This window comes from Poecile atricapillus, chromosome 2 (genome assembly GCF_030490865.1).
Source record: "Poecile atricapillus isolate bPoeAtr1 chromosome 2, bPoeAtr1.hap1, whole genome shotgun sequence".
In the NCBI taxonomy this organism is placed as follows: domain Eukaryota; kingdom Metazoa; phylum Chordata; class Aves; order Passeriformes; family Paridae; genus Poecile; species Poecile atricapillus.
The window spans coordinates 148,344,796-148,369,028 of record NC_081250.1 but is presented as its reverse complement, the minus strand read 5'-3'; the positions used below and the strand labels follow the sequence as shown (position 1 = coordinate 148,369,028).

At 39.6% G+C, this 24,233-nt stretch overlaps 1 protein-coding gene across 1 annotated transcript in view; it reads left to right on the top strand.

The window, feature by feature from the left end:
- Positions 1–953: 953 nt before the first annotated feature.
- The window catches only part of FAM135B (family with sequence similarity 135 member B), a 122,313-nt gene continuing 99,033 nt past the window's right edge, over positions 954–24,233 (top strand). The window contains exon 1 of the mRNA XM_058832484.1: positions 954–1,030. Within this exon, the coding sequence (XP_058688467.1) occupies positions 954–1,030 (77 nt within the window). The remainder of the gene's footprint in view (positions 1,031–24,233) is intronic.

Here is a 24,233-nt window from a genome sequence, read left to right as displayed (position 1 = left end):
GATCCTACAGAAAAGTTCCAGGCAGCTTGGCAGATTTCCAGAAGTACACTTGCTGGGGGGTGGGGGAGAAGGAGGGAAGGGCAAAAAATAATTGAAAATCTGTCTGAAAGCTGTAAAAGTCCTTGGCATGCCTCTGCTATAAATAGGGAAATGTTAAGGATCTACACTTGTGTATTAAATAGAGCTGATTTAAAAACTTACTTCCTTGAGTGAGGCATGACCTCCTGAGGTCCCTTCCAACCTGAATTATTCTATGATTCAATAAGCACATGAGTTGTACTATGTAAATGTCTGTAATGCTTCAAAATCTTGATCTGACTGTTGTGGCCTATTAAGTGCCATGACTGTCAGCATTTTCTTTAAAAGAATATCTTTCATTCATTAATATTTAAATTATTCATATTCCCTCAGTAGCTTCCCTTCTGGGACTATATTTAAGTCATAGGAGGGGTCAAAAGCAAGAGAAATCTGAATTGTGCTCTAATCTATCAAGGGTTTTTGTCTTTTTGGCCTGTGCTTTTACAGAAATGAGCTGTGCTGACCCTGGAAATCTGCCATTTCATAAAATGAGAGGAAAAAAAATCAATTTCCCATACAAGAGCTGCAAGAGAGTTAATTAAAATTTGCTTTGAGATTCTTGCACATAATATGTTATTTACTTTTTGCTACTTATACTTTTCATAATATTATCATTCTGTCCTCAGGCTTAATTAGACTTCTTACCTCTCTTAATTACTGCTTTGATCTGGCTTTTAGTGAGTTTTCCTGAAGATGGAGCCAAATGATGTAATTGGAAAGATTCCAGTTGATACTGGTCGATTTCAAGCTTTGCATGGACCCCAAGATGCTGACTAAAATGAAATCATCCAATTGTGGATTTGTTAAGTAAAATATGTCAAACATTTACAATGTTTTTTATATATGTGTTATTTAGGTGATGACCTGAAAAAACCATGTCTGAGGTTCAGGGGACTGTCGAGTTTTCTGTGGAGCTACACAAATTCCATAATGTGGACCTCTTCCAGAGGGGGTGAGTCGATGTTTCCATTAATTTCCAGCTGAAAAGAGAGGTGCAGCTTACAGAAAATAGTTAAATTGCAAAACAGGTTCTTTTCTGCCAAGAGAAGTTATATTTCATGCAATCTCCAGGGCAGAGAAGGATGTCATTGGGCTTTCATTGCTGTCAAGGAAGATCAATGTACATTACTTTCACTATAAACAGAATGACTGACTTGTTTTTGCAATACAATATTGTAATGCTCCAAAATATTTTAAGCTCCTGTTCAGATTTAAGTACAATGGCTGTTTTAAATGCTTCTGAATTGGTTTTGAGTCTCCGTGGTAAATGATAGCTGCATTGAATTATAATGCAAACAATTTCCTTTTAGGGCCATAAATCTAATGGCTAAATTAATTTAATGAAATTTAGCTGAGTTCCACCATTTCAGAAGGGAAAATGAATACTCGTGTTTGTCTAAAGCTCTGCTTCTGGTGGCCACAATGATTTTTGACATCCCCATTAATTATAGGAACATGTACAGCTCTGGTCTAGTTAAACTTTTGCTTTTATTATCTTTGCACTACTCTTCCTAGTAATTTCTGACAACCTGATGGCTGTAAAGAAGCCTGGCCAGGTGTGAGTTGTTGCTCAGCTTGCATATTGCACCCCACAGGTGTTCTTCAGTGAGGAAAAATTAGAGAAAGAAGCACTTTTGGGGGAGACCAGGACACTCAGGTCAAAAGAATGTACTTCATGGAAAACAGTGTGTCTAGAGGAATATTATTTTCTTTCACCTACCACAACTGATGTTTACAGAACACAATATATTCTCTTTCAAAGACTTAACTTGGCACAGGGGTGGTTCACAGCTGATTTGTCTGTCTCAAGCACCATTTCCCTCACGAAAACCAGGGAATTGTTTCAGGTATTGGGATGGATTAGGTAGAGCTGTTTCCATCAGTATAGACACATTTTGTTATTTGATTTACTTTGATGAACTATGTGGGAAAAATGCTGGGAACCTGAATGAAGGAAACACAGCTCTATTTGGTTTTAACAGCTGGCATCTGTCATTCTGTTGCTCTCTCCAAGAGAATGTCCACCAGGTTTATGTTAAAGAGTATTCTGACTATGTCAGATATTGGTGTCAAACTGAAAAAGAAACCATTATGCTTAATCTGTTTGGCTTATCCTAGCTATAAAAAAAATAAAATAAAAATCTCATGTGCATTCTGATCCTTATGATAACAGAAGTCAGCCCTAACTATAGATTCTTTTGTTTATTTTCCCTTGGTTTCTGATGATTACTGTAGTGTCTTTGATCTTCCTCACAACTGAAAATCCACTCCCATCTATGTGATGGCTATGTGATTTTTTGGACTTGGGCAATAGGATATTCAGAGGTTAGCCAGGAATCTTTCCATGTCCCAGTGTGATCACCTGCCTGTTTTTTCATATATTGGTCTGATTTTGCATTCAATCATTTCTGTGAAATGCCTTCCTTGGCTTTGTCAGTCAGGCCAAATCTCTGGTGTGGCGTAAGCCTAGCACTAACACAGATAATATATTCAGCTGTCACACTAATGAGTTCCTAATTACCTTTGCTTTTTTCCCCACTGGTACATACCTTGCTTTACTGATTAATATTCCAAACACATGATACTATAGGTTATACTGCATTAATTTGTTTGCAGTAATTTTTCTTTCTATGTACCCTGCACAATATTACATTTGCTTTCCTTCCATTGTTTTAACCTTTACATTTCCAGCAAAATCCTTGTTTCTCATATTTGCTGGTCACTCTCCTCTGGTTGACTTCATCTGCTCAGCAGACCCTTTCACTGTAGCATGAGCATGTGAAAAGAAAGAGTAAATGAGCTTGCCAAATTTTATTTTAACTTGAGCACATTTTTAATTTTGACATTTTTATATTGCCATTGTTGATATTGACTATAGACATCTGGGATATCTCAGACCTACGTGGTCTCCACAGGTGAGAGTGTGGTAGAATTAAGAATGATGCATATTTTCTTTTTAACTAACGTTTTTCTTCTCTGAGTGACTTGTAAATTGAATCAATATCATTCTGTCCTGATGAAGGTCAGAGAGGGCATTTATGAACTGTTGTCTATCACAAAAGCAGAGAAATTGAAATTCATCTTAACTTCTGTGGGAACCCAGCACGCTGTGGTTTTTTAACCACAAAAGCATGAGCAAAAATGAAGAGCATTAATAAAAATGTATATAATCTACTTTTTGTCCTGATATTTTGGTACAAAAACAAAATAAAAAAATCATAATAAAAACCCTGAATATGCCCACAAATACAGAATAGCTCTGCTTCTGTATGCCTAACTGACAAGGCTGAGATTTCTGGTTTGGATCTTGGCAGCTGCAGAAAGAAGGGCAATATTTCCCAAAACACTTAGTCTTGGCTAACTGCCCTTCTGAAGACATTGCCCTCTGGGAGAGTGTGGCTGTGCCAAGCACGAGTCTTCTCAAGAAGAGCCCTCCATTCAAATAAAGGAATGAATAAATCAACATGATTTAGGAAGAATCAGCCCTTCTGGAGCCATTAGGTGATAGTTAATCAGGCTTGATTAAAGGCATGATCTGCTGTCCATAAGTCACAGAGTCAAAGTGCTTTAAAGTGTTAGGCTGCTGGTAATGGCCCTGTTCTATTTTTGATTTTACTGGATGTTATTTTGAAATTATTATGCATGCACAGCCAGTTGCTACCTCTACCTCTCCATGAGAAATGGAAGTTCCTATAACTATTTGAACTACAACTTGTGCTATTTGGATCATATTTCTTTGACTGTATGAATAGTTATTATACAAAAATCAGGATTTTTTTTTTCTTTGTGAATATTTGTCATGGTTTTATGGTTTTGGCAAATATATATATCAGGAACAGTCAGTAAATTCTATGTTTCGAGTAGTTTGGTCAGTTACTGTTAAATATATCTTCTTCTGGAGGACAAATATAACCGTGTCAGTATTTATAGACATCAAAGGTTAAATGCTGTAGGTGCAGCTACAGGGGAAGAAAAAGGTTTTTTTTTTGGTTTTTTTTTTTTTTTTGGTCAAACCAAAGGATTTGCAATGCTGCTTGATGCCAGATTTCTAAAAGTTGAGTAATAAGTAATGCAATTTCTGGAAGGAAAACCATTTTTGAGTTTTATGTCTTTAATTCTTTCCATCATGTGCTGTTTAATAACTGGTGACATTTTCTCTAGTGAAATTAGCTAACTGATTCTGATTTTCCTTAATAGAGTAGGAAATAAAATTATCCCTGACTGCCGGAGATCAATTAATTGATTTGTCTGCTTCTGTCAGAAGCAATCCTTCTGCACCTTTTTTTCTAAAAGCTTTTCAAAATCTATTTGGCTGAGGAAAAAATATGAACCCCACAGCTACTGAATTCAGAGGGTGAGTAATATTTGGACTGAGGAAACAGAGAGCACAAAGAAGGTGAAATAGTGACTGGCTAGTGGTAGGATTCTGGCAATGATGTATTATAAAACTAGGACCAAGATAAGTCACTGGTTACTGATCACGGGGCTGAATCAACTGCTTATCACTCTTCTCAATCCTCAAATTCCAGGCTGCAGTTTGTAAGTGTCTGACACTTACACTGGTGGTTTATGTGTGTGAGGGCTGGTAGTGATTAAAAATGAGTGGGGAAAATGAAGTCCAGTTTCTTCTAAAAGGAATGAACCATTGCCCTTAGAAAAGATCTGTGGTTTCAGAGCTTACAAAGCCTTGCAAGGATCAGACCAGGGATCAATAGCATGCAGAGCTGCTGGAAAGGAGATCTGACTTAACAGACTAACCTTTTGTTTGGCAAAACATCCCTGTTAACTACCAGATGGACAACTGGGCTTCAGTGTACTTAGTCATGAAGTCATTCCACTAGAGATAAAATGCAGCAGCTCCTTTTCCCAACAAACTGGGGTCCAGCAATCCTTCAGTGCATCTCTTGCCAGATGGGTACCTGAAAAATACACATTGTGTTCAGAGGTTCAGGCCTTACTTCTCAGTGTGTTTGAGGGACAGTGTCAGAATATATATATATAAAATATAGTTTGAAAGTGTAGGACAGAAGTAAATATTGTTTCTTGGTTCATAAAAATATGCATTTCTTCAGACTTCTCACCTGTAATGAAATACAAATCACTTTTGGACTGTAAATCTGTCATTTTGAAAATACTAACCTAGTGCATTTATGATACATGTGTTCTCTTTATTATAAATGAAGAAAAAACAAAGAGGAAAATGAGAGGGCTTGTAAGCATTGCAAAGTGATGGAACTGATGCCTTTTTGGAATAATAAGTTCTGTCTCTTGGAACAGATGCATTGACAGAACTGACTTTTTTCTTGCCATGATGACATGTTATATTCACTTTAAGGAAGCATCCAATATTCTAAAAAAAACAAAAATAAAAATAAAAAAGCATAAAACCCCATCAGGAGTCAGTCATGGTCATGCAGTGAGCCTGCTGCACTGAACTGACAAGATGGAGCTTAGTTTAGCACAAATCCAAAGTCATGAGAGCAGCTGCAGTGCAGGTGTGCATGAAGGTAAAGATCAGTGTCCTGAAGTGCAGCAAATGGCAACTTCATGGAAATCATGAATGATGGGTTATTGTCATGACAGCTGGTGAAGACAATTTCCTCATTTGGTTAATGAGTATAGCCATCTTTAATTTCTATACACTCTGTGTCTGCTGAAGAGAGCTGGGAAGTCCTGTGCCAGTGGTAGGGATGAAACATTGAAAATAAATGGAGTGGAGCCTAAGAGGTGAGGGTGTTCTGCAGGTGAAGTGCAGCATCTCAGCAAGCTCCATTGACAGGTAATTTATTGGTCAGTGGAAAGCAGGGTGCTCTTGTACCTGGAAATTATCTTTCTCCCTCAAATAAGCTCAGATAAGAAATACCTTTACCTTAGGCTTACTTGACCCTAAATACATTAGGTAACTGTTCTGTGTCACTTGGTCACCCACAGACAACTGAGTTAAAGGCCAACACCAGCTGTCCTAAGAGGTTGTCTGACCAAGGCAGTATCACAGAATTAGTACAAATTCAGAAATAAGGGGCCTGCATAGATACTACTCAATGCCTTGAGATAAAGTTTTACATGCTAGCTTGTGATTGTTTCCCACACAATGATTCCCAGCAATCATTAATACAGAACAAAAACCAGGGATGTGCAACATCAGAGGGAAAATTCTGGACAGCAGAGTAGTTTGGAACAAACACACGTTAGAGAGGCCAGAAATTTTATAGCAATTTGAGAGCTTCTGAGAACTCCAAATGTCGTCTTGCCACTCCTCAACCCATATGGTCCAGCTTCACCACTTGTTCTGCTCCCACTTGGCACCCATGTAGCACAACATGAGCTGACTGAGTCATATGTTGAGAAAGAATGTGCTCAGTTTACTTCAGCCACCCTTCACACATGGGATAGCAACTGTTCCTCTCTTGGTCATGAACACTAGCATGGTAACTAGTCATTAAAACAACTTACTTAAAAATGCACACTGCACAACATTCAGCAAATTGGACTCTATTCATGGGCACATCAGAGGAAAAACAATAAAAAAGTATGTTTAGTGAATCAATACATTCACTTTCTATCTCTCTTTCTGATCCTGGCCTTGTTAGACTAGTCTCTGGTTTTCCCCACCTGCAGAAAATAAACAATTGGGACTTAAGAAAGACATTTTGAAGGATCCATAAATGCTGCAAAGTAATTTCTGATCCAAAGATAAAAGGTAAAAGATAAAAGATAAAAGATACTTACAGAGAGAAGAGTTTGGTATAGATATTCAGGCATCCAGGTGGAAAGCTTTGTACATACCAGGAAAATTCATAAATCAAAGGTAAGGATACAGACAGAGAAGGCATTCTGCTTGCTCCTGGAAGACAAACATTAAAATATATCATATAGACAGTGCTAGCCAAAAAGAATGTCATGCAAACAGATGGGATCCACTCTCCTAGGAAATAAAATGCAAGCTGTGATGATAGATTAAAGTCTTGGGTGGAAAAATAGAGTTAAAAAGAGAAGAAAAATACAAAATGAAACTTTTGGGATTTGGCCAGCTTTTAATGCTCATCAGCCATTAACCTGGAAGACAGTTCATTCTATCATCTGTAGCATTAAAAATTGACTATTATAAGATTTTCTTCAAAGCTCTTGATGTGTAATTTGGCACTGCCTTTCCTATTTTTTATGAATCCAATTCATAAAATAAAAAAAATATTTCTATAAGCAGAGATCTTAAATTTGAAGTATCATCCCCTAGGGTATCACAGAGTGGCTTTGATCCTCCTTAAGTTCTGCTAATCAAATGTGTTAATCTAATGGACCAAGTGCACATCTTTGAGGTGAATTTCTACTTGAACCAATAGATTTTATACAGAAGTAGCTACTCTTTGTTCATAGGTCTTTCAGAAATAGCTGTGATCTTCATTGATGTGCTTGGATCTAACTGTTTTACCCTCTATCTCCTTAATGAATTGATGACATAGACCCCATAAATTCTTTCAATTACTGTGTCATAAATTGCAGCATTAAAAATTGAGCTCCTCCAGGATGTGACACACTTGTTGAGGAACTGGACAGAGTGCCATCAAGACTTAGAGCATGGAGCATTGCATTCAGCTGAAAAGTTAGAACCTAATTTTATTAGCAAACCACATTTCTCAGCTAAAATCACATATTAATGATAATCAAGTAAACCTGTTTTGTGCTGTAAGCTAAACAGCTGGGTGGAGTACTGGAGACCATCATCCTGATGATAAATCACTCAAACAATGTTTACTTCTTGGGCTGAAACTGAGTGCAGAAAGAAACTGCACATCTTCTTTGTTGTTTCTGTGCTGAGGAAGACTATGGTCATACTCATCCTAGAGTCAGGGAACCTTTCATGCTGGAAGGGAACTTCTGTGGTCTTCAGCCCAGTACCTGCTTAAAGCAGGATTACTGAATTCAGACCAAATTACTCTGGCCATGTCCAGTCCCATCTTGAAAACTTCCAAGGATAGAGATTCCCCAGACTCTGGACAACAAATTTCAGAGCTTGAGCATAATCAAAGGATTTTACTTTTTTGTTTGCAAGAACCAGGTCTAGCTGTTCTCCCTAGAGCTTTTCCTGTATTTAACGACAAGATTTGCTGCTGGTGGTCACTCCATGCTCTCCCTAGGGATATACACAGTGTGGATGAGCCATGGAATGGTTTGGGTTGGAAGGGACCTTAAAGACCATCTAGTTCCAAACCACCTATGTAACAATGTTATAACAAATTCCAAATACAGGTAACTTCAGCTTCCTCCAGTAGTTGTTGTTTGCAGAGTGCTTTGGAGAGGAAAAGTGCCAGAAGGGTTAAAAACACCACAGTCACCCTGTCATGAAAACTTGGAGAATTAATTCTCATTCCCTAAAAAATTGCATGCAAGAAACACAGTGGGGTTTGTTGGAGCATTTCATAGTTATTTTATTACCAGACCTTCTCATTCACTAATGTCTGGGACTCTCTCTTGTTTAGAATAATTGCCCTGACTCAGTCTGTGCTGATGCCATGTTTCTGGTTTGTTCTAGTTAAGATCAGGGCTTTAAAACTGTGTCACTTCACTTGTTCTTAAGTAATAAAATGTTGTAGCACATGCACATAAATCTTTTCAGAAGCCTGAGGGCTTAGGCTTACTTCCACGATTTACACATACAGAGCTGAGTGATTCCCAGCAGCAGACATGGGTCCATCTGTAACTCCCTGAGTCAGGAACTCTAGTCAACATCTCAGGTATAGCTGTGTATAAATATAAATCATGTGAGGTGAGATCGAAGCCGCTTTCTGACATGATTCACTCAGAAAGTCATCAAAGCAACAATGTAAATGTCACTTGAAATGGGGTGATATTTGCTTTCCTCAGAGGAGATGGTATGTACATGTTAAGGGGCAAAGGTTTAATTTTTGGCCAGTCAAATTCAACATTTAGCCCAATGTAGGTTTGTTTTGTTTTGTTTTTTTTTTCTTGTGTTACATAAGGCCTTGTGAAGAACACACTTCCTTTCCACTCCTCTATTACTGATTAACAGCAATGAATTGTTTGATAAGTGAATGGAACCTGGATTTAGAATTTTTTTTTTCTTTTCTTTTACTGTTACATATTTAATTTTTTTTGAAGCTTTGGGGTACAATCAACCATGGTTTTCATAGCAACTGTGAGCATTCAAAGATTAATTATAAATAGTACAAGACTTTCTTGTCAAATTGCCTCACTCTAGGAGAGTTTGTTTTTAAAAGAAAGGGGAAGGATGGGCATATAAAACATAGACATTACCAAAGACTCAACTAGAAACCCTTTAGTTACAAACATGTAGATAAACATGCACATAAACATACCAGGTGACAAGTTGTTTTTTTTTTAAAATCTATTCTGTATGATATTTTTATATGATATTCATCCCTAACATCTGAGTAGCCCTCAGTAGTGGTAGATGAAGAAAAAAACCCCACACCAGTATTTTCTCTCATCGTTATGTCCTCGATGCACATTATTTTCAGAGAGGATGCATTGCCTAATGTCCAAGAGATACGGTTAAGCTCTATTTCCTTGTCCCATATTTGAAGCAATGCTGTCCCTTGGCAATAGTGTTCCTACACTTCATTGCACTTTTGTAAGCTGCATTTTAATATAACTATTCCAAGCTGAAATACAGGATCTGACTGTTGCTATTTGTTGGAATGAGTAGTGAGTCTGGGAAATTACTTGAGGTGGGCTTGAACAACCTTTTAGCTCATCAACTATTATCTACAGACATGGGAGTAGTAATAATATATCAGAAGATTGCTCTCTATAGGGTACAATTACAAATTCTCAGATGCTGTGATAGTAGAAAATATAACTGTCTATGGGAAAGGTTTGTTTTGACTTTCATTTATCAGATAACTTTGTATTCAGCTTAAAATATCCCAAAGTCTAATTTTCAGAATGGAAAACTTTATACAATCTCTTGATCAGATCCTTTTAAGATGGCTTATGCTGTCAACTCAAAATAATTACTCTTTTTTGGACATGTAATCCTTTTGAGTTTCCTTGCTATATTAACTGGTTTTGGAGCTGTTTAATTCTATGGATGCAATTAAGCTATATGGTGTATATGCTGCAGACAGGATGCACTCAAGATGCAATAAAAAAAAAGCAGTTGTCCTTTGTCCTTGCATTAATGGAGTTCAGTATATTGTGTGTCTGGATGGGAAGATCTCTTTTAGCACTTTAATTACTTAATGTGCTTGCTGCAGCAAAAGTATATTAACAAACACAAATCAATTTCTTCCATCAATCCACGTCCACTTTGTTATGGTGGAACATTAAGTCATTTGTGGGGATAACATCTGCCAATAAAAGGTATTACAAATAAAATGCAGCTGAAAAATGAACTGCTGTTTAGTAATCTCTAGTTCCTGTTTGGCTGTGCATGATAACACTTTACAAAGATGTCTTGCAACAAATGAGAAGCCAATTTATAATGTGATTTTTTGGAGTGGTGTCTGCAACAAAAACCCACCACAAATACTTGAGAAAGCTGTGGATTTTTAATTTATTTTGTGATTTTTTTGGTTGACCCGTTTAAAGTAATCTCTTTGGTTTAGATATTTCCAGGACTCACATGTCCTCCTCACAAGATGAGCTTTGTGAAGCAGTAGAAAGAGAAGTTGATGCAACAGACCCACTAGAGCTTGAGGAGAGGACTGGGTGTGAAGATTCTCAGAGAGGAGCAGCCCTGGGTATTTCAGTCACTTAAAACTTTTTAAAGTAAAAAGAAAGAGTGCTAAATCATAGAAGAGTTTGGGTTTGGGACATTCAAGCTCATCTTTTCCCAACTGCCCTCCCATGGGCAGGGACACATTTCACTATCCCAGGTTGCTCCAAGCCCTGTCCAACCTAGCCTTGGACACATCCAGGGCCGGGACATCCACAGCTTCTCTGGACAACCTGTGCCAGAGCCCCACCAGCCTCTGAGTAAAGAATTTCTTCATAATACCTAACCTAAACCTCTCTTCTTCAGTTTCAAATCCAGTATCCTGTCACTATCTGCTGGTGTATAAAATCTCACACTCTCTTATAAACCCCCTTTAGGTACTGGAAGGCTGCAGTGGGGTCTCCTGGAGCCTTTTCTTCTCAAGGCTGAACAATTTCTCATCTTGCCAGTAAAAAGATATTAAAATTTCTCCCTGTTCTCAGGTCCTAATGCTTCCCTTCCTGGAAGAAATGCTGGATTATTCTTGATCTACTGCTCTGCTTGAGGACTCTGCAGAACTTAGTCGATGGTCAAGCCCATTAGGATGGTCCAATCCCAAGATTAGCCTGTTGTCTCATAATATCCTTTATTTTTCAAGATTCTCTGCTAGCCAAATTAGCAAGGTACAAAATCCACTGAGTTCAGGCACTGAAAGTCGTGTAAAAACTAAGGAGAGTAGAGAAACTGTTAAAGGGATCCAGTGAGACTTTCATTCTCTAAGGTGGATGGCAAATCCATAAATGACCTGGCCAGATTGACTGAACCCTCAGCATGCTGGCTGAGGACTCTGAGCTGGTGGTGAAGTGGACATGTCAGGAGGGACCTGGACAGGCTGGAACAGCAGGCAACAACAACTGTGTGAAGTTTGACAAACACATGTGCAGGGTCCTAGCCCTGGGATGACATAACCAAAGATCTGAGCTCTGAGGAATGACAGAAGGAGATCTCTTCTGACTGAAGGTTTCATCTCCCTGGAGAGAAGAAGGCTCACAGTATTCCAGTTATTCCAGTAACTACAAAGAGGATGCAGTGTCTCTTCATGAGGAGCCTCTTGGAGAAGACAAAGGGCAATTTACACCAGGAAAGATTTCATCCCTTATAAGAAAGAAAGCTTTTACAGTGAGAATAATCATTCACTAGAACAACCTCAAGGGTTGGTAGAGTCCCCATCTCTGGAGGTTTTCTAGGTGTGATTGGTCTAGACAAGGCTGCTGGATGATCTCCTCCTGTCTTCCATTCCCATGAAAGGCTGAATTGGATTATCTTTTGAGGTCACTTCCATTCTAGGCTATTCTCTGACTCTGTGACTCTATGAAGAGCATTTTTCTGTGGATCCTGGTGGAAGACAAATGTGGGTTTCACTTCTAGCTGTTTTGGAAATCAGCCCTCCTCGTACCAAGAGCAGATTTGCAAGCAACTTGGAGGTTTTACTGCTGCTAAGATAAGTGGTTGCAAACTCTTGGTGTTTCCAGGATTTGGTGGCAGCTCAGGTGGACACATCATCATTTGTCTCTACTGCTGTGTTGTTCAGTATTGCTCTGATTCTATTTTTTCATCTGTGAATAATTTCTTCTGGGACAAAATTTCTGAAAAACAAGGTTTTATGAATTCTTACATTATTAATATTAGTATTTTTAGGATTAGCTCAAAAATGGGATCAGATCTTGAGCAGAGGGGACAGATTCATGACACAATTGGGAATGAAAACTCTTTTCACCTCTCTGTATAGATTTTCTGTAAAGAACTGAGGACACATATTGACAAAAACATTTTGAAGGGGTTTCAGTGTAGTTGTTAGTGCTGAATCCATTCAGCAGAAAAAGAGATTTCCATCTCTAGAGCTGTCAGGTTTGTGCCAGCACTGTGTGTGCTTTCAGAAGAGAGTATTCATCCTTCTTGGTAGAGGGGGAAGTGTCCCTTCAATGCTGCCAGAACTTCAATGAGAAACATAGGTGAATTTTGGTAAGATCACACATTTAGCAATGAGTTTTGTTTCTGTGGAGTGAGTGGGCAGGCAGAGTTGACCCATTTATTGAGAGAGGTTAGGAAAGAAAGTGTGATGCAGACATTGTATCACGAATCTGTCTCTTGAGGGAAGCTGAAGGGAAAGTGCTGGAGAAGGGACAGCAGGGAGGGGCTCTGTGGGGAGAGCCCAGGGCTGCACCATGCCTGGCACACATGGGGCAAGGAGCTGGAGGAGCTGGCAATGAAGGAGTAAAGTTGAGACTGGGAAAAAGGCAGGGAGAGGAGTCAGGAATCAAAGAATGTGGCTGGCTGAGCCTCAAAAAAAAGGAGTCGATGCAGGGAAAGTGTTTTATTTTTGTTTGTCATCAGCCTACTCTGCTTTTAAATATAAATAAATAATTTTCCCCAAACCATGTCTGTTTTGCCTGTGATGGTAAGTGGTAAGTGCTCTCTCTATCATTATCTTGAGCCAAGAACATTTTTTGTTTTCCTTTCTCCCACTGTTCTTTTGAGGCAGGGGAGTGAGGGAGCTGGCAGCTGACCAAGGTCAGGCCAGAACACTCAGATCCATCTCCAGGTGTGCATTCTCTGACCAAAGCTGAGGGATGGTAGAAGTCCTGTGTTTTTCCTGCATCTCTAACTGTCACTTCAGCTGTAATATCTCCTATTTTTTTTTCTGATCTCTATATTGTTGTATTAGTTCTAATAAGGCTGCAATCTCTCTTTTGTCACTAGTGTTTCCTGTTCTGCCTCCAACAGTTCCTTTAGCACTTGATCAGAGATGCCTTCTGTAGGTAGCCATGTCTTGTATCATCCAATTTAAACTGTAAAGCAGACATCTGAATCTGGTTATTGTACTCTTGCTGTTGTAATCATTCTTCATTTTCTTTTAATTCTCTTACCGCTTTCTTAATTCTTTGTAGTTGTTGTTCCAACCAGCTTACAGTCTCTAGGACCTCATTACTTCTATTCTCCAATTCTTGTATCTGTGCTACCAGTTTTTCTGTTTCTTTGTCAGAGGTTGAAAATTCTTGATCATTTTGTTCTTTTCCTAATAAAAAAATATTGTATTCATCAGTCCACTATTTGATTTCTGCTTGCAAAAATTCTACCTCGTATTCTCTAAGCATTCCAGAAATCTTTGATGTTACTGCCAAATTTTAACTGTTCTTTTAATTCCTTAATTTCATGCACCCCATTAAATTTTCTTTTTAATAGCTGATTTATCTGTCAATTGCCACAGTTTTTCAAGCTGTTTTTCAAGAACTGGGATTTGCTTTCTTAGATATGCAGGCTCCAATAATTACTTAGCTAAGTCCTGGTTTCTATGCAGTTTTTCTCCATGTTCTACATCCTATTTTATCATTTAGAGGGCAAGCTCAAATGATCCTTTCCTGCCTGACAGCAAAGCTCTAATTTTTCCTTTGCTAAAAATTCTACTTTCAGTCCTAGAAGGTAATTATAACAGGAGCAGAGGTGTTACAGTTTTGTGGTACATCACTTTCTTTTCTTATGGATTTGTATAGGCCGTGTGAAACATAAAAAAAAAAAAAAGATGTTTTGTACAAACATGTAGTTTTTGCTCCACTTTCTATTCTGACACTGAAAAGTGTCCACATTTCCTAGCTGTTCTTTGAGTGGGTTGTTTTTTTTTCTGATTCTGTTTTGAGGTCTTTAGTCTTTCAGAATAGGAAATGCTACTTGTTTGTTTGTTTGGTTTTCAGTTTATTTGCTACATATATGACACAGACATGTCAATCTCTGTTTACATCTCACAGGGGTTACCCTCATTAATAAATCTGTCTGTCTGAATTAAGAACCTCGTTATGAGAAGAAATGACCTTTGCAATTCCTTTCTCTTTAATGCGAGAACATTGAGTTGTAATGAGTGCTAGGAATCAGATTCCAAAAGAGAACAGGATCAAATTCCTCTCTGAAACCCCAGAGGCACCATTGGAAATGGCTGTGAGTGTTCAAGGAGTGTCTGGATGATGCTCTCAGTCATGTGGATTAGTTTTAGTTAGTCCTACAAGACACTTGGACCCAATGATTGCTTGGACCCAGTGATGGGTCCCTTCCAACTTGAGATATTTTATGATTCTGTGAGTTGAATGAAAAAACCATACTCCCCTCAAAATACCCCAGAACAAATAAGGCTGTACTTCAGACAGAATCCACTGAAGCAGTGTCTTTATACTTCTGAAAAAAAAATAAAAATTAAAAAATCTGTTTTTCTGATAAACCTTAAAAATAAGGTTGACTGACCTTAAGAATTGAACTGGACCCAGATAGAAATGCTGAATTTTGTATTTCTCTTTGCCGTGTTACTGATCAGCCACCCCTGGTCTCAGTTTCCCACAGCTCTGCATTCCCCTGGGAATGTTCTGTGTGCTACTGCCAGATGTTCCCACCTTGCAGCTGAGGCACCTGAGCAGAGCAGAGGTCTGACATGTGGGGTCAGTGCTGGGAAGGAGGGCCTGCAACCCCAAATTGCTTTGGGACAGAGGTGGCAGTGAGTGTGAATTCCCCTTGGGCTCCAGCAGACGTCAGGCCTCAGTGGAAGCAGTTTCCAATTTCAGTAAGGGACAGCAGCTCCTCTCTTGCTCTGAAGGCTAAAATTGATTCCAGTGGTGGCAGATCAGTAACAGAGCAATGGCTGGCTGTGATCATGGACCTGGAGACCATCCTGCAGCTGTGAGAGGTACAGGCATGGCCAAGAGACAAAACAAGTCTGGGACCACACAACTTTTCCACACAATTTCCACCACAGGAAGTGCTCAGCCTGTGTGAGACCTCCTGGTATTTGAGCTGACCAATTCAGGGACAGAATTTAGGGATCTGCTGGATGGACTAAGTGAAGTGACTTGTCCTGGGATTGTGATTCACTGTGTCAGGTCACACTGCAACTCCACTTTGCTCATTCCCCTAAACCTCCTATTTTTGAATCTAGTTCAGGGCCAATGGCTACAAGATATTCAGCTTTTGTATTCATTTGGGATTAGAAAATTATCAGGCTGTGAATAAACTGAAAGTCTCTCCTTGGTCTGCTGGATTGGACGTTGTGTCCCCCGTAATTTGCACCATTGTTTAAATGTGTCTTTGGCTCTCAACCTTCTGAGAAGTTCTCAGATGTGAAAAAAATAAAAAATAAAAATGGTACAATTTTTTAAAGCAACAGCTTCTGAGAAGCCTTTTCATGCTTATCATTTTTATTTTTCTCTTGTTTCCAGGAATGGGATAGAAAACAAAAATGTAGTGTAAATAAGCACATCTCCAAACCTGTTTACCCATTTTGCTCTACAAGCATTACAGAAGCACTTTAGAAATCTCATGAGAGGTGATGTTTGCTTTGTTCTACTAAAAAAAAAGAAAAAAAAAAGAAAAGGAATATGAAGGTTTGTATTGATCTCCAGGAATATTCAGCTCAATTTATATTTATTAAATAATTTTTATAGTTTCTTGATTGCACCCAGAACTGGTGAAGGTTAATTCTCTCTCTCTCAGATAATCAGAGTGTAAGTTGTTCCAGGTGTTTCAGTTAGAGAAGCACAAAACCTCTCATCTTTAGCTCTTCATATAAGAACAGATTGGAAAAGGTTACTACTTGACTGTGAGACTAAATTAAACTATGTTTTCAAGGTTTCCTATTGCTTTTGAGACAGGAATATAAGTGCTCATATACTTATGGGGTCCTAATTTTTCTGCCCTTTCCTTTCACTGCCTTTCTTTTCCAACAATAAAGCACATTTCTATCATTTTACTCTTTGTTCACCATTCTATTGCCCACTCCTCTTCACCCTTACCTTGCTATGGTGAATGAAAGGGAAGTAAAGGGCAAATTGCTTTAAAAGTATGAATATGGGACTAAATAAAAGACAGCATTGCTACCTTGATGAGCATAAAAGGGCAAGAGCCCCTGAGGTGAGCATAAAAGGAGGTGTAAAGAGAGCTGGTTGGTGTAATTGTCAGAGAGCTGCAGGGTTTCATGGGCTGGAGATTTTATGGCTTGTGGGATTTCAAGTTTCTGCAGAGGAGAGATGATCTGATGAAACTACAAGAAGCTGGACATATAAAAATGATGAAGGTTGTGGCTTACCTGGATCCAAATGAAATCCTTGCCTGAAAAGCATTGAGTGCCAAGTGCAGGCTCTCCTTCAGTGATGCACTGAAATACTTCTGTGGACACTGAGGCTTATCTGCCAGAAGTTGGGTATATTTTTTCCACATTATGCCCAGAACACTCTGTTCTTGGGAGCTCCCAGCCCTAAATCCTGGACTCAGGATATAAGCATCCATGTTTGATCCAGGGATATGCTGAGCACCTTCTGAAGATATTGAGAACCCATGAGTACTGTTTGCTTGGATGAGAAGGAATCACACCAAGCACTTCTCAACCCTGCAGAACTAGGCAGCATCTGGTTTTAAAACAGGATTTTATATCATAATAAAAATAACAACAACAACAAAAAATGTTTTTCATGTATTTACAACTGAACAATTTCATCTTATCTGCATGATGCAGATCCTGGTAGGTGAAAAGTTTGCTTTCATAGATCCACTGTTTCTTTTACTGAGAGACCAGTTCATTAATTACTGCACTGCAAGGAGGGTATGTCTCACTCTCCTCACACTTAATTTTAGACCTACCTTCATCAAACGTTAAAGAGTCTGAGAATAAAACTGGGATGAGAATTGTAGAAACTGGATGTGATAAATGGCTGGGGAGTCTGGACTGGAGCACTGCAGCTGTGTTTGACTGACCTGCCCTGGCACAGCAGCTCTGGGCATTACAGAGGGACAGACCTTTCACTGTGTGTGCAAGACTGAGGGTTGGGAAAAGCCTTCCCCTCCTATCTCTAACAGCCTCCAAAGTGAGTGTAAGATTCCTGGGCTGTCCGAGGTGTTCTTCCTATTTCCAGAAAGGTGAGAAGAAAATGCTAATAGTGGTGATGACTTCTGTGAACAGCCACCTCCTACCTGCTGTTAGCTGCTGTGTCTCACACTCACTCCCTTTTTTTCTGGGCTATTCTAGAGCCTGCCAGAAGCCTGAGGTAGAGTTAGGTCAGAAAAGCTTCTTGAAATAATATTTAATTGAGAAATGTCTGGATTTTTTAGATGTGTCTGAAATATTTTGTGGTCATATTGTAGGGCTTCCTCATGTACATGGTATTTCACATTGAGCTTGCTTATATAGCAGTGTGGTCATTTTTCTGATATGCTCCACAGTCTGATTTATCTGTCTGTTTTCAATCTTAGGTGTAAAATTATCACCTTTTCCCATGGTCTTCTGTTTAAATAGCCAAAGAACCCACCCAAATATTTATATACAAAATAGGGTTGGATTTATATGGTGCACTTCTGTGTGACTCATGCACTTTAGAGATCCATCAAATATTATTGTCTCTGTTAGATATGTAACCTAATGTATTATTATCACAAACAAGGAAAATTCTCCATTGTTTTATTCAAACTTACAGAATTTTTGTGGCTATACCTCTGACTTGTTTCACCAAAGGGAAAGGGAGAAATAAACAAAGGTCTGATTGCCTTCTTTGCTCTGGTTTTCTCCCTATACCTCCACAATGGGCATTGCTTTTCAGTTTTCACTTTTTCAACAGGAAGTTAACCAGATAGAAAGCTTTATTTTTAAGCTTTTGTCCCCAGTGTTTGTACACAAAATAATAGTGTGTTTGGCAGATTATAGATTACTCTTTTCTTTTTTTTTTTTTCTGGGAATCAGCCTGGATGGCCATACTATCTTGCATAAACTTCTGGAATATCTATCAGGAAGCCCTCAGATGGTAACACACCTGGCAAAGCTCTGGTGGGGATCATCATCACAGGACAGAAAATTCTCTTAATGTTGCTAGAGAGAGAATGAGGTTTTTTACATCAGAAGACCTTGAGTTCATAGCCCATGAAGTTAAGCCTTGCAATGAGACTCAAGCTCTCCTATATTGCTGTTTTCATGAAGAAATCCATCTTTTTCCTCTCCTGTAAGGCTTTTTTTCACTGACTCCCAAAACAGTGTGCTGCAGTACTTGGCTCCCTGAAAGCAGTAATTCAATGGAGATTTGCTGATATCCAGGGGTTCCTGGAGGACAACTCCAACACTGGTCTGAGGAGCAGCTGGAACTCCAGGCTGGCTCATCATGCTCAGCTCACAGCTTGTTTGTTATCTGTATTTATTAGCTTAAGGGTTGTTTATTTAAATGCAGCTTAACCTGGGATGAAATTTTAAGCCTTGGAGCTGTTCAGGTGTAATTCAAAGTTGGTGGAATTTGAATCTGGCTCCTGTGACACTGTTATTGAGCCAAAGGTTTTGATTTCCTTGCTGCAGGAATGATCAGGAAGGAGCAGTCTGGTCTGTCAGTGCTCCTGGAGGGAGTGATCTGGTTTGGTGGAGTGATGTATCAATGTTATCTTACAAATGGCTTCTCTCAAACCAGTCAACCCCTCTTAACCTGAGTTTTACAGAGTCATTACAAGTCAATCACAGGGGAAGACAAGTAGATTTGCACTGCTAGATGAGAGCTGAGATACTCTGGTATTAATCTGGGAGGAGGAAGGGAAGGAAGGATGGAGTCCAAAGCATCAATAACAGGACTGGTACCACCCTGCTCTCTGTTGGTTTTGATGTAAATCCTCTAGGATTAGGTACTGCCTTGTGCTATGATTAGATCACTAGAGATGATGTGATGAGTTATCTGTAGCAAAACCATTTTATTATCCTTCCATTAGGAGAGGAGGTCAAGGAGCCAAGGGCAGGGCGTGTCACCCAACACATCTGTCAGCACAGCCAGGCTCCTGAGGGAGGCTCCAAAGCCAGCCAGGGAGCTGAACCAGTGCAGGTCAGCAGAGCTTACTCTGTGTCCAGCCACAGGAAAACAAAGAAACCACACAAATGCTTTAATTTTAATGATCAGAAATTCACAAATAGCCAGTGAAGGTGGAGATGGCAAATTCATTGCTACTAGGGTGACCCATGCAGTTTATCTTGAGAGATAAGAGACTTTATGCATTGCCTGCATAAATAACATTGTCCTGCAAATAAAAAGGACCCATATCTTATAAATCATTTGGAAATTTACTGAGCTTCCCCTGAAAACAAATTGGCTTTTTCATTGCTGCTTCTGGTAGAAGCTCTTTTGATTTTCTTATTTTTTTACACAGTCTTGCTCCTTTGCCAGCTAGTTTTTTGCCAGCATTGTCATAGTTTATGTCTAAACTGGATTTATTCATGGGCAGTTTATATGTGTTTGTTCTTGTGCCAATGTTGTCCTTTCTTGTACCTCAGTCTTCTTTCTTCCTGATTATTTTCCTCCTAATATATTTATAGATGGAGAGGAGGTCTGATTGCTCTGTTTTGCTGAGTTAAGTGTACCAAGTTGTTTTAGTTCTTAAAATCTGCTTGCTGTTTCTTTCGCAGTGCTTGTACCACATTAGCTGGCAATTTTCTATGCTCTCTCTACTTTACTGAAGTCTAAATAAGTTTTTCTGCACTACTCTTCCCTTTAAAAAGGGGAAAAAAACCCCACAAACCAGATGTTTACTCAAAAGGAAGTATTACCTAGCCTAATGAGCCAGACTCAATCTAATTGCAGTAAAACAGCAGTTGTACTGCAGTTTCTCATTTACACCCTAATTATTCTTAAAATCTACTGTAAAGACTTATGCATTTCTGTGGCCACACTCAGGGAGCCAGGTGATGTCCATTCCACATCCTTTGCAAAATGACTGTTCAGCTTCTGCTCTTCATCAGCCCTTCTGTAACTTTATGGATTTCTTGGATTTGTATTATATTGTGTTATCAAGGATCCAATTCACATGCCACTTCTACCAAGGTTCTCTAAGAAAAATAGCTTGTTGTTTTTGGAGAAAATATCTCATTTATCATTACTGTCAGCTCCACATCACTACCAGGCAGTGCTTTCCTACACATTTGTGGTGGGGGACCTCCTGTAACTATTTTGGTGGCCTTTGAAATGTCTGCCTCAGTCTGATTCACTTTTAAGGATAGATTTTGATCTCCACATCATACTCTGTTCTTTGTAGTTTTTATGTTCATGCTTCACGTAATTTTGGAGAGGGCCATTCAGCTGGCAAGAGATGAAGTTGTCTGTGTGATTTGTCCCCAAGCCTGGAATTCAGAGAGTGCTAATTACCCAAAGAGGGAGAAGCCATGTCCCTGCAATTGTCCCCACCCAGGCAGCATCCCCTGCTCAAGGCTCTGCTGCTGCAGTGGCCACACAGCAAATGTTCCTCTCAGGTGAGAACAGATGATGCAGACTCTAAGAGGCCTCAGGAGACAAAACTGATCCCTCTTTGTCTTTAGGAGATTGGAAGAGTCTGGGGAGGATGATCAGACTATAAGGCTACTCTTTGATGAGAGTATTTAGAGCCACCTGAAGATTCACTTTGTTTTGTATGGTCAGGTGTACCTGTTGGTTCTCAGCATGATTTATGTCATTTGTAGCTCAGAATGCCTCACTGGAACAGATGAGTGCTCTTACCACCCCAAAAAAACATTTCCTTCTGCTACCCTGTTAGAATCATAGAATGGTTTGGGTTGGAAGGGACCTTCAAGGTCTTCTTGTTCCAACCCCTTGCAAGGGCAGGAACACCTTCCACAATCACAGGTTGCTCAGGGCCAAATCCAGCCTGGCCTTGAACATTTCAAGGGATGGGGCAGCCACAGCTTCTCTGGGAAACCTGTACCAGGGCCTCATCATCCTCTGAGCAAAGAATTTCTTCCTAATATCTGACTGAAATATATTCTATTTGAGTTTGAAGCCACTCATCCTTGTCCTGCCCCTTAGCAGGGACTGAGGACAGTATTCAGCCACCCAACAGCGTGGGCTTTTGTGGAGGCACTGAAAAAATGTTTTATTTATGCTCAAAATAACATGGCTTCATTTTATGTGTTGGTCTCAGTGTCACTGAGCCTGGTACAACAAAGAGGTGTGGGACAGTGGGATGGGGAAGTGGAGACATGTATCTGTGTTTGCTGCTGAAGAAATTGTGTGGGGCTCTGCATCTTGCAGTTTATTTTATAACATACTGATTTTCCTGTATTTTGATTGGGAAGCCCCTCCTCACAATGCACAAGCTATTGGATGAGTAACATCCAGCTTCACAGTGTGGGAGCAAGAACCTTCATATTTTTGGTTTTGCTTGGTTATAAAGTCACTCTTTGGTAATTCCTCCCTGCTTACAAAGGCTTAGAGGAAGCTGTGAGGAGGAATGGGTAATGTTTGCCCATCTAATGATTGAAAAATTCATATGTGGCTTAAAAATAGGAAAAAATACCCCCAACAACCAGCAACCACACAACAGGTAATGGGCTTTATTCAGTTTCCTGTATGGAGGTTGCTTATTTTAATTGGACAATAAGCATTCTTGTGAGACTCAAATAAGGATGTCCTTGGGCTTTTCTGTCTGCCCAAGGTGAAGCTGTTCTTTGCTTATATACTGCTTGTGATATTTATCTCCTTTATTTACCTCCTCTGGAGCTGTTAAAATTTTCCTGAAACTGCCACTGAAAATATTTTCAGGAAAAGTATTAATATTTTAGAGGAATAAACTGATAAATTGTGAGCTCTAGTATTTCTCTGTAATTTTTAATTCAATCTACTGATTTGAGCCCTTAACATTTTCACTACCCTGTGTGCTTTTTACCATAAATATCCCCAGGGTGTTGGGGGGATCTGAGGTCCTCTACATCTCTGTCCTCTGCCATTAATCCAACTGAGCACCTTGAGGTGCAAATCTTGGCAATGTACTCATATGCACAACTGAACCAACAGCAGGACATTTAAAAGCCTCTTGTGTCTTCTGACTGGAAGACCGTTCTCTTCTTTAGGAATAATGTATCTAATTCCATGATGATCTATACCAGAACTCCTTTATGCCATTGCATTATGAAGGCCAGGCTTTTAGGCATTTAGTGCCAAACAATCCACGATAAATCATTTATTAATAACTGTTACTTGCCATTTTTTAAATTAAGAACTAAAACATGCTTGGTCACCTAAAAAAATATGAGTTATATTTTTGGCTGCAATCCTTAATGGTGCAGAACTTGCCAGTCTCTGGATTCTCTTTGTATCTGAACCTTCAGCCTCAGAGTTTGACCTTAGTCTGAGAGTTCCTTAGGTTCCTATGACTTTGCTATGCATTTTTTACTTTGACCAGTTCAGTTTGGTGGGTACCCAGGTAGACAACTACTTGTGACCCCTACAACAGCTCTGGCATCCAAATGAATTTACCAAAATTTAGGGGATGAATTGGGGAAAGTTTAAATAAGATGAAGACCTATTTCTTTTATGTGCTTGTGCCTAGTCCATTCAGCAAAGGACATCATGAGTGTTGGAACTAACCTCATTATGAAGTCACCAATACTGAGGTATCTTTTGATATCCAAGGCAGTATTATCTGGGCAATGAAGAAATAAAGGTCTGCCCAGCATCCTCCAGGAGCTGAATATCTCCAAGGCTGCTGAGAGTTTTGACTGAATGGCCATCATTTCCCAGACAGGTTTTGGATGCCCCACCCCTGGAAGTGTTCAGGGACAGGCTGGATGGAGCTCTGAGGAGCCTGCTCTAGTGGAAGGTGTCCCTGCCCCTGGCAGAGGGTGGAATGAGATGGGCTTTAAGGTCCCTTTCAGAATCATTCCATGATTCTATGATTCCATTATATGAAAGTGTCACCCTAGGCACCTCTGTATAATCTCTCCAGCTTTAGGTGACTTAATCAGAAGCAGCAGCCAAGCCATTGGAAATCAGTTTCCTACTGGAAGTATTTAGGGCTGGGTGGGATGTTCCTGAACATGAGACACACAAAGAGGGAATTGCCATAGTGTGGAAGGAGGTACCCAGTTAGATATTCCCTGAAGGAACTGCAGCCTGTGAAAACATCTGCACTGGAGCAGGGAATGTGTGAAGAGGAGGTATGGATGCTAACTCTGAAGCAGGCAGCATAGTGTCTGTGAGATAACAGGCCACATAACTCTCTCAGTCTTGCCTGAGAAAGGGATCTGGGAAATCATAAGGAGGAATTAAAACAATCCTCAGAGATAGAGAACAGCCTTGCAGGTGCTGTTTGTCTGTTCCTTGTTTTCTTGCAAGAGAAGGTCGAGGGGTGGTGAACCCCACTGACCAATGATGGTGATGTGTTAGTTTAATAACCAATAAGAGTTTTCTTTTCTGTACTTTCACGTGTCGGTCTATAAAAAGATCTGAGGTAATAAACCAAGAGAAATTCTTCTGTTCGACTCCAAGAGAGTCTGTGTCGTTCTTCACGCCGTTCCCAATGGAGTGACAAGGAGGGAGCAGCTGAGAGGTGCTTTTATGGACTGACACTAACTCTCATCCCCATCCCCCTGAGCTCCTTGGGAGGAAAGGAGTCTAAATTACTGAAGCCAAGCCTGGGAGAAGGGAGTGGGCTGGAGAGAGGT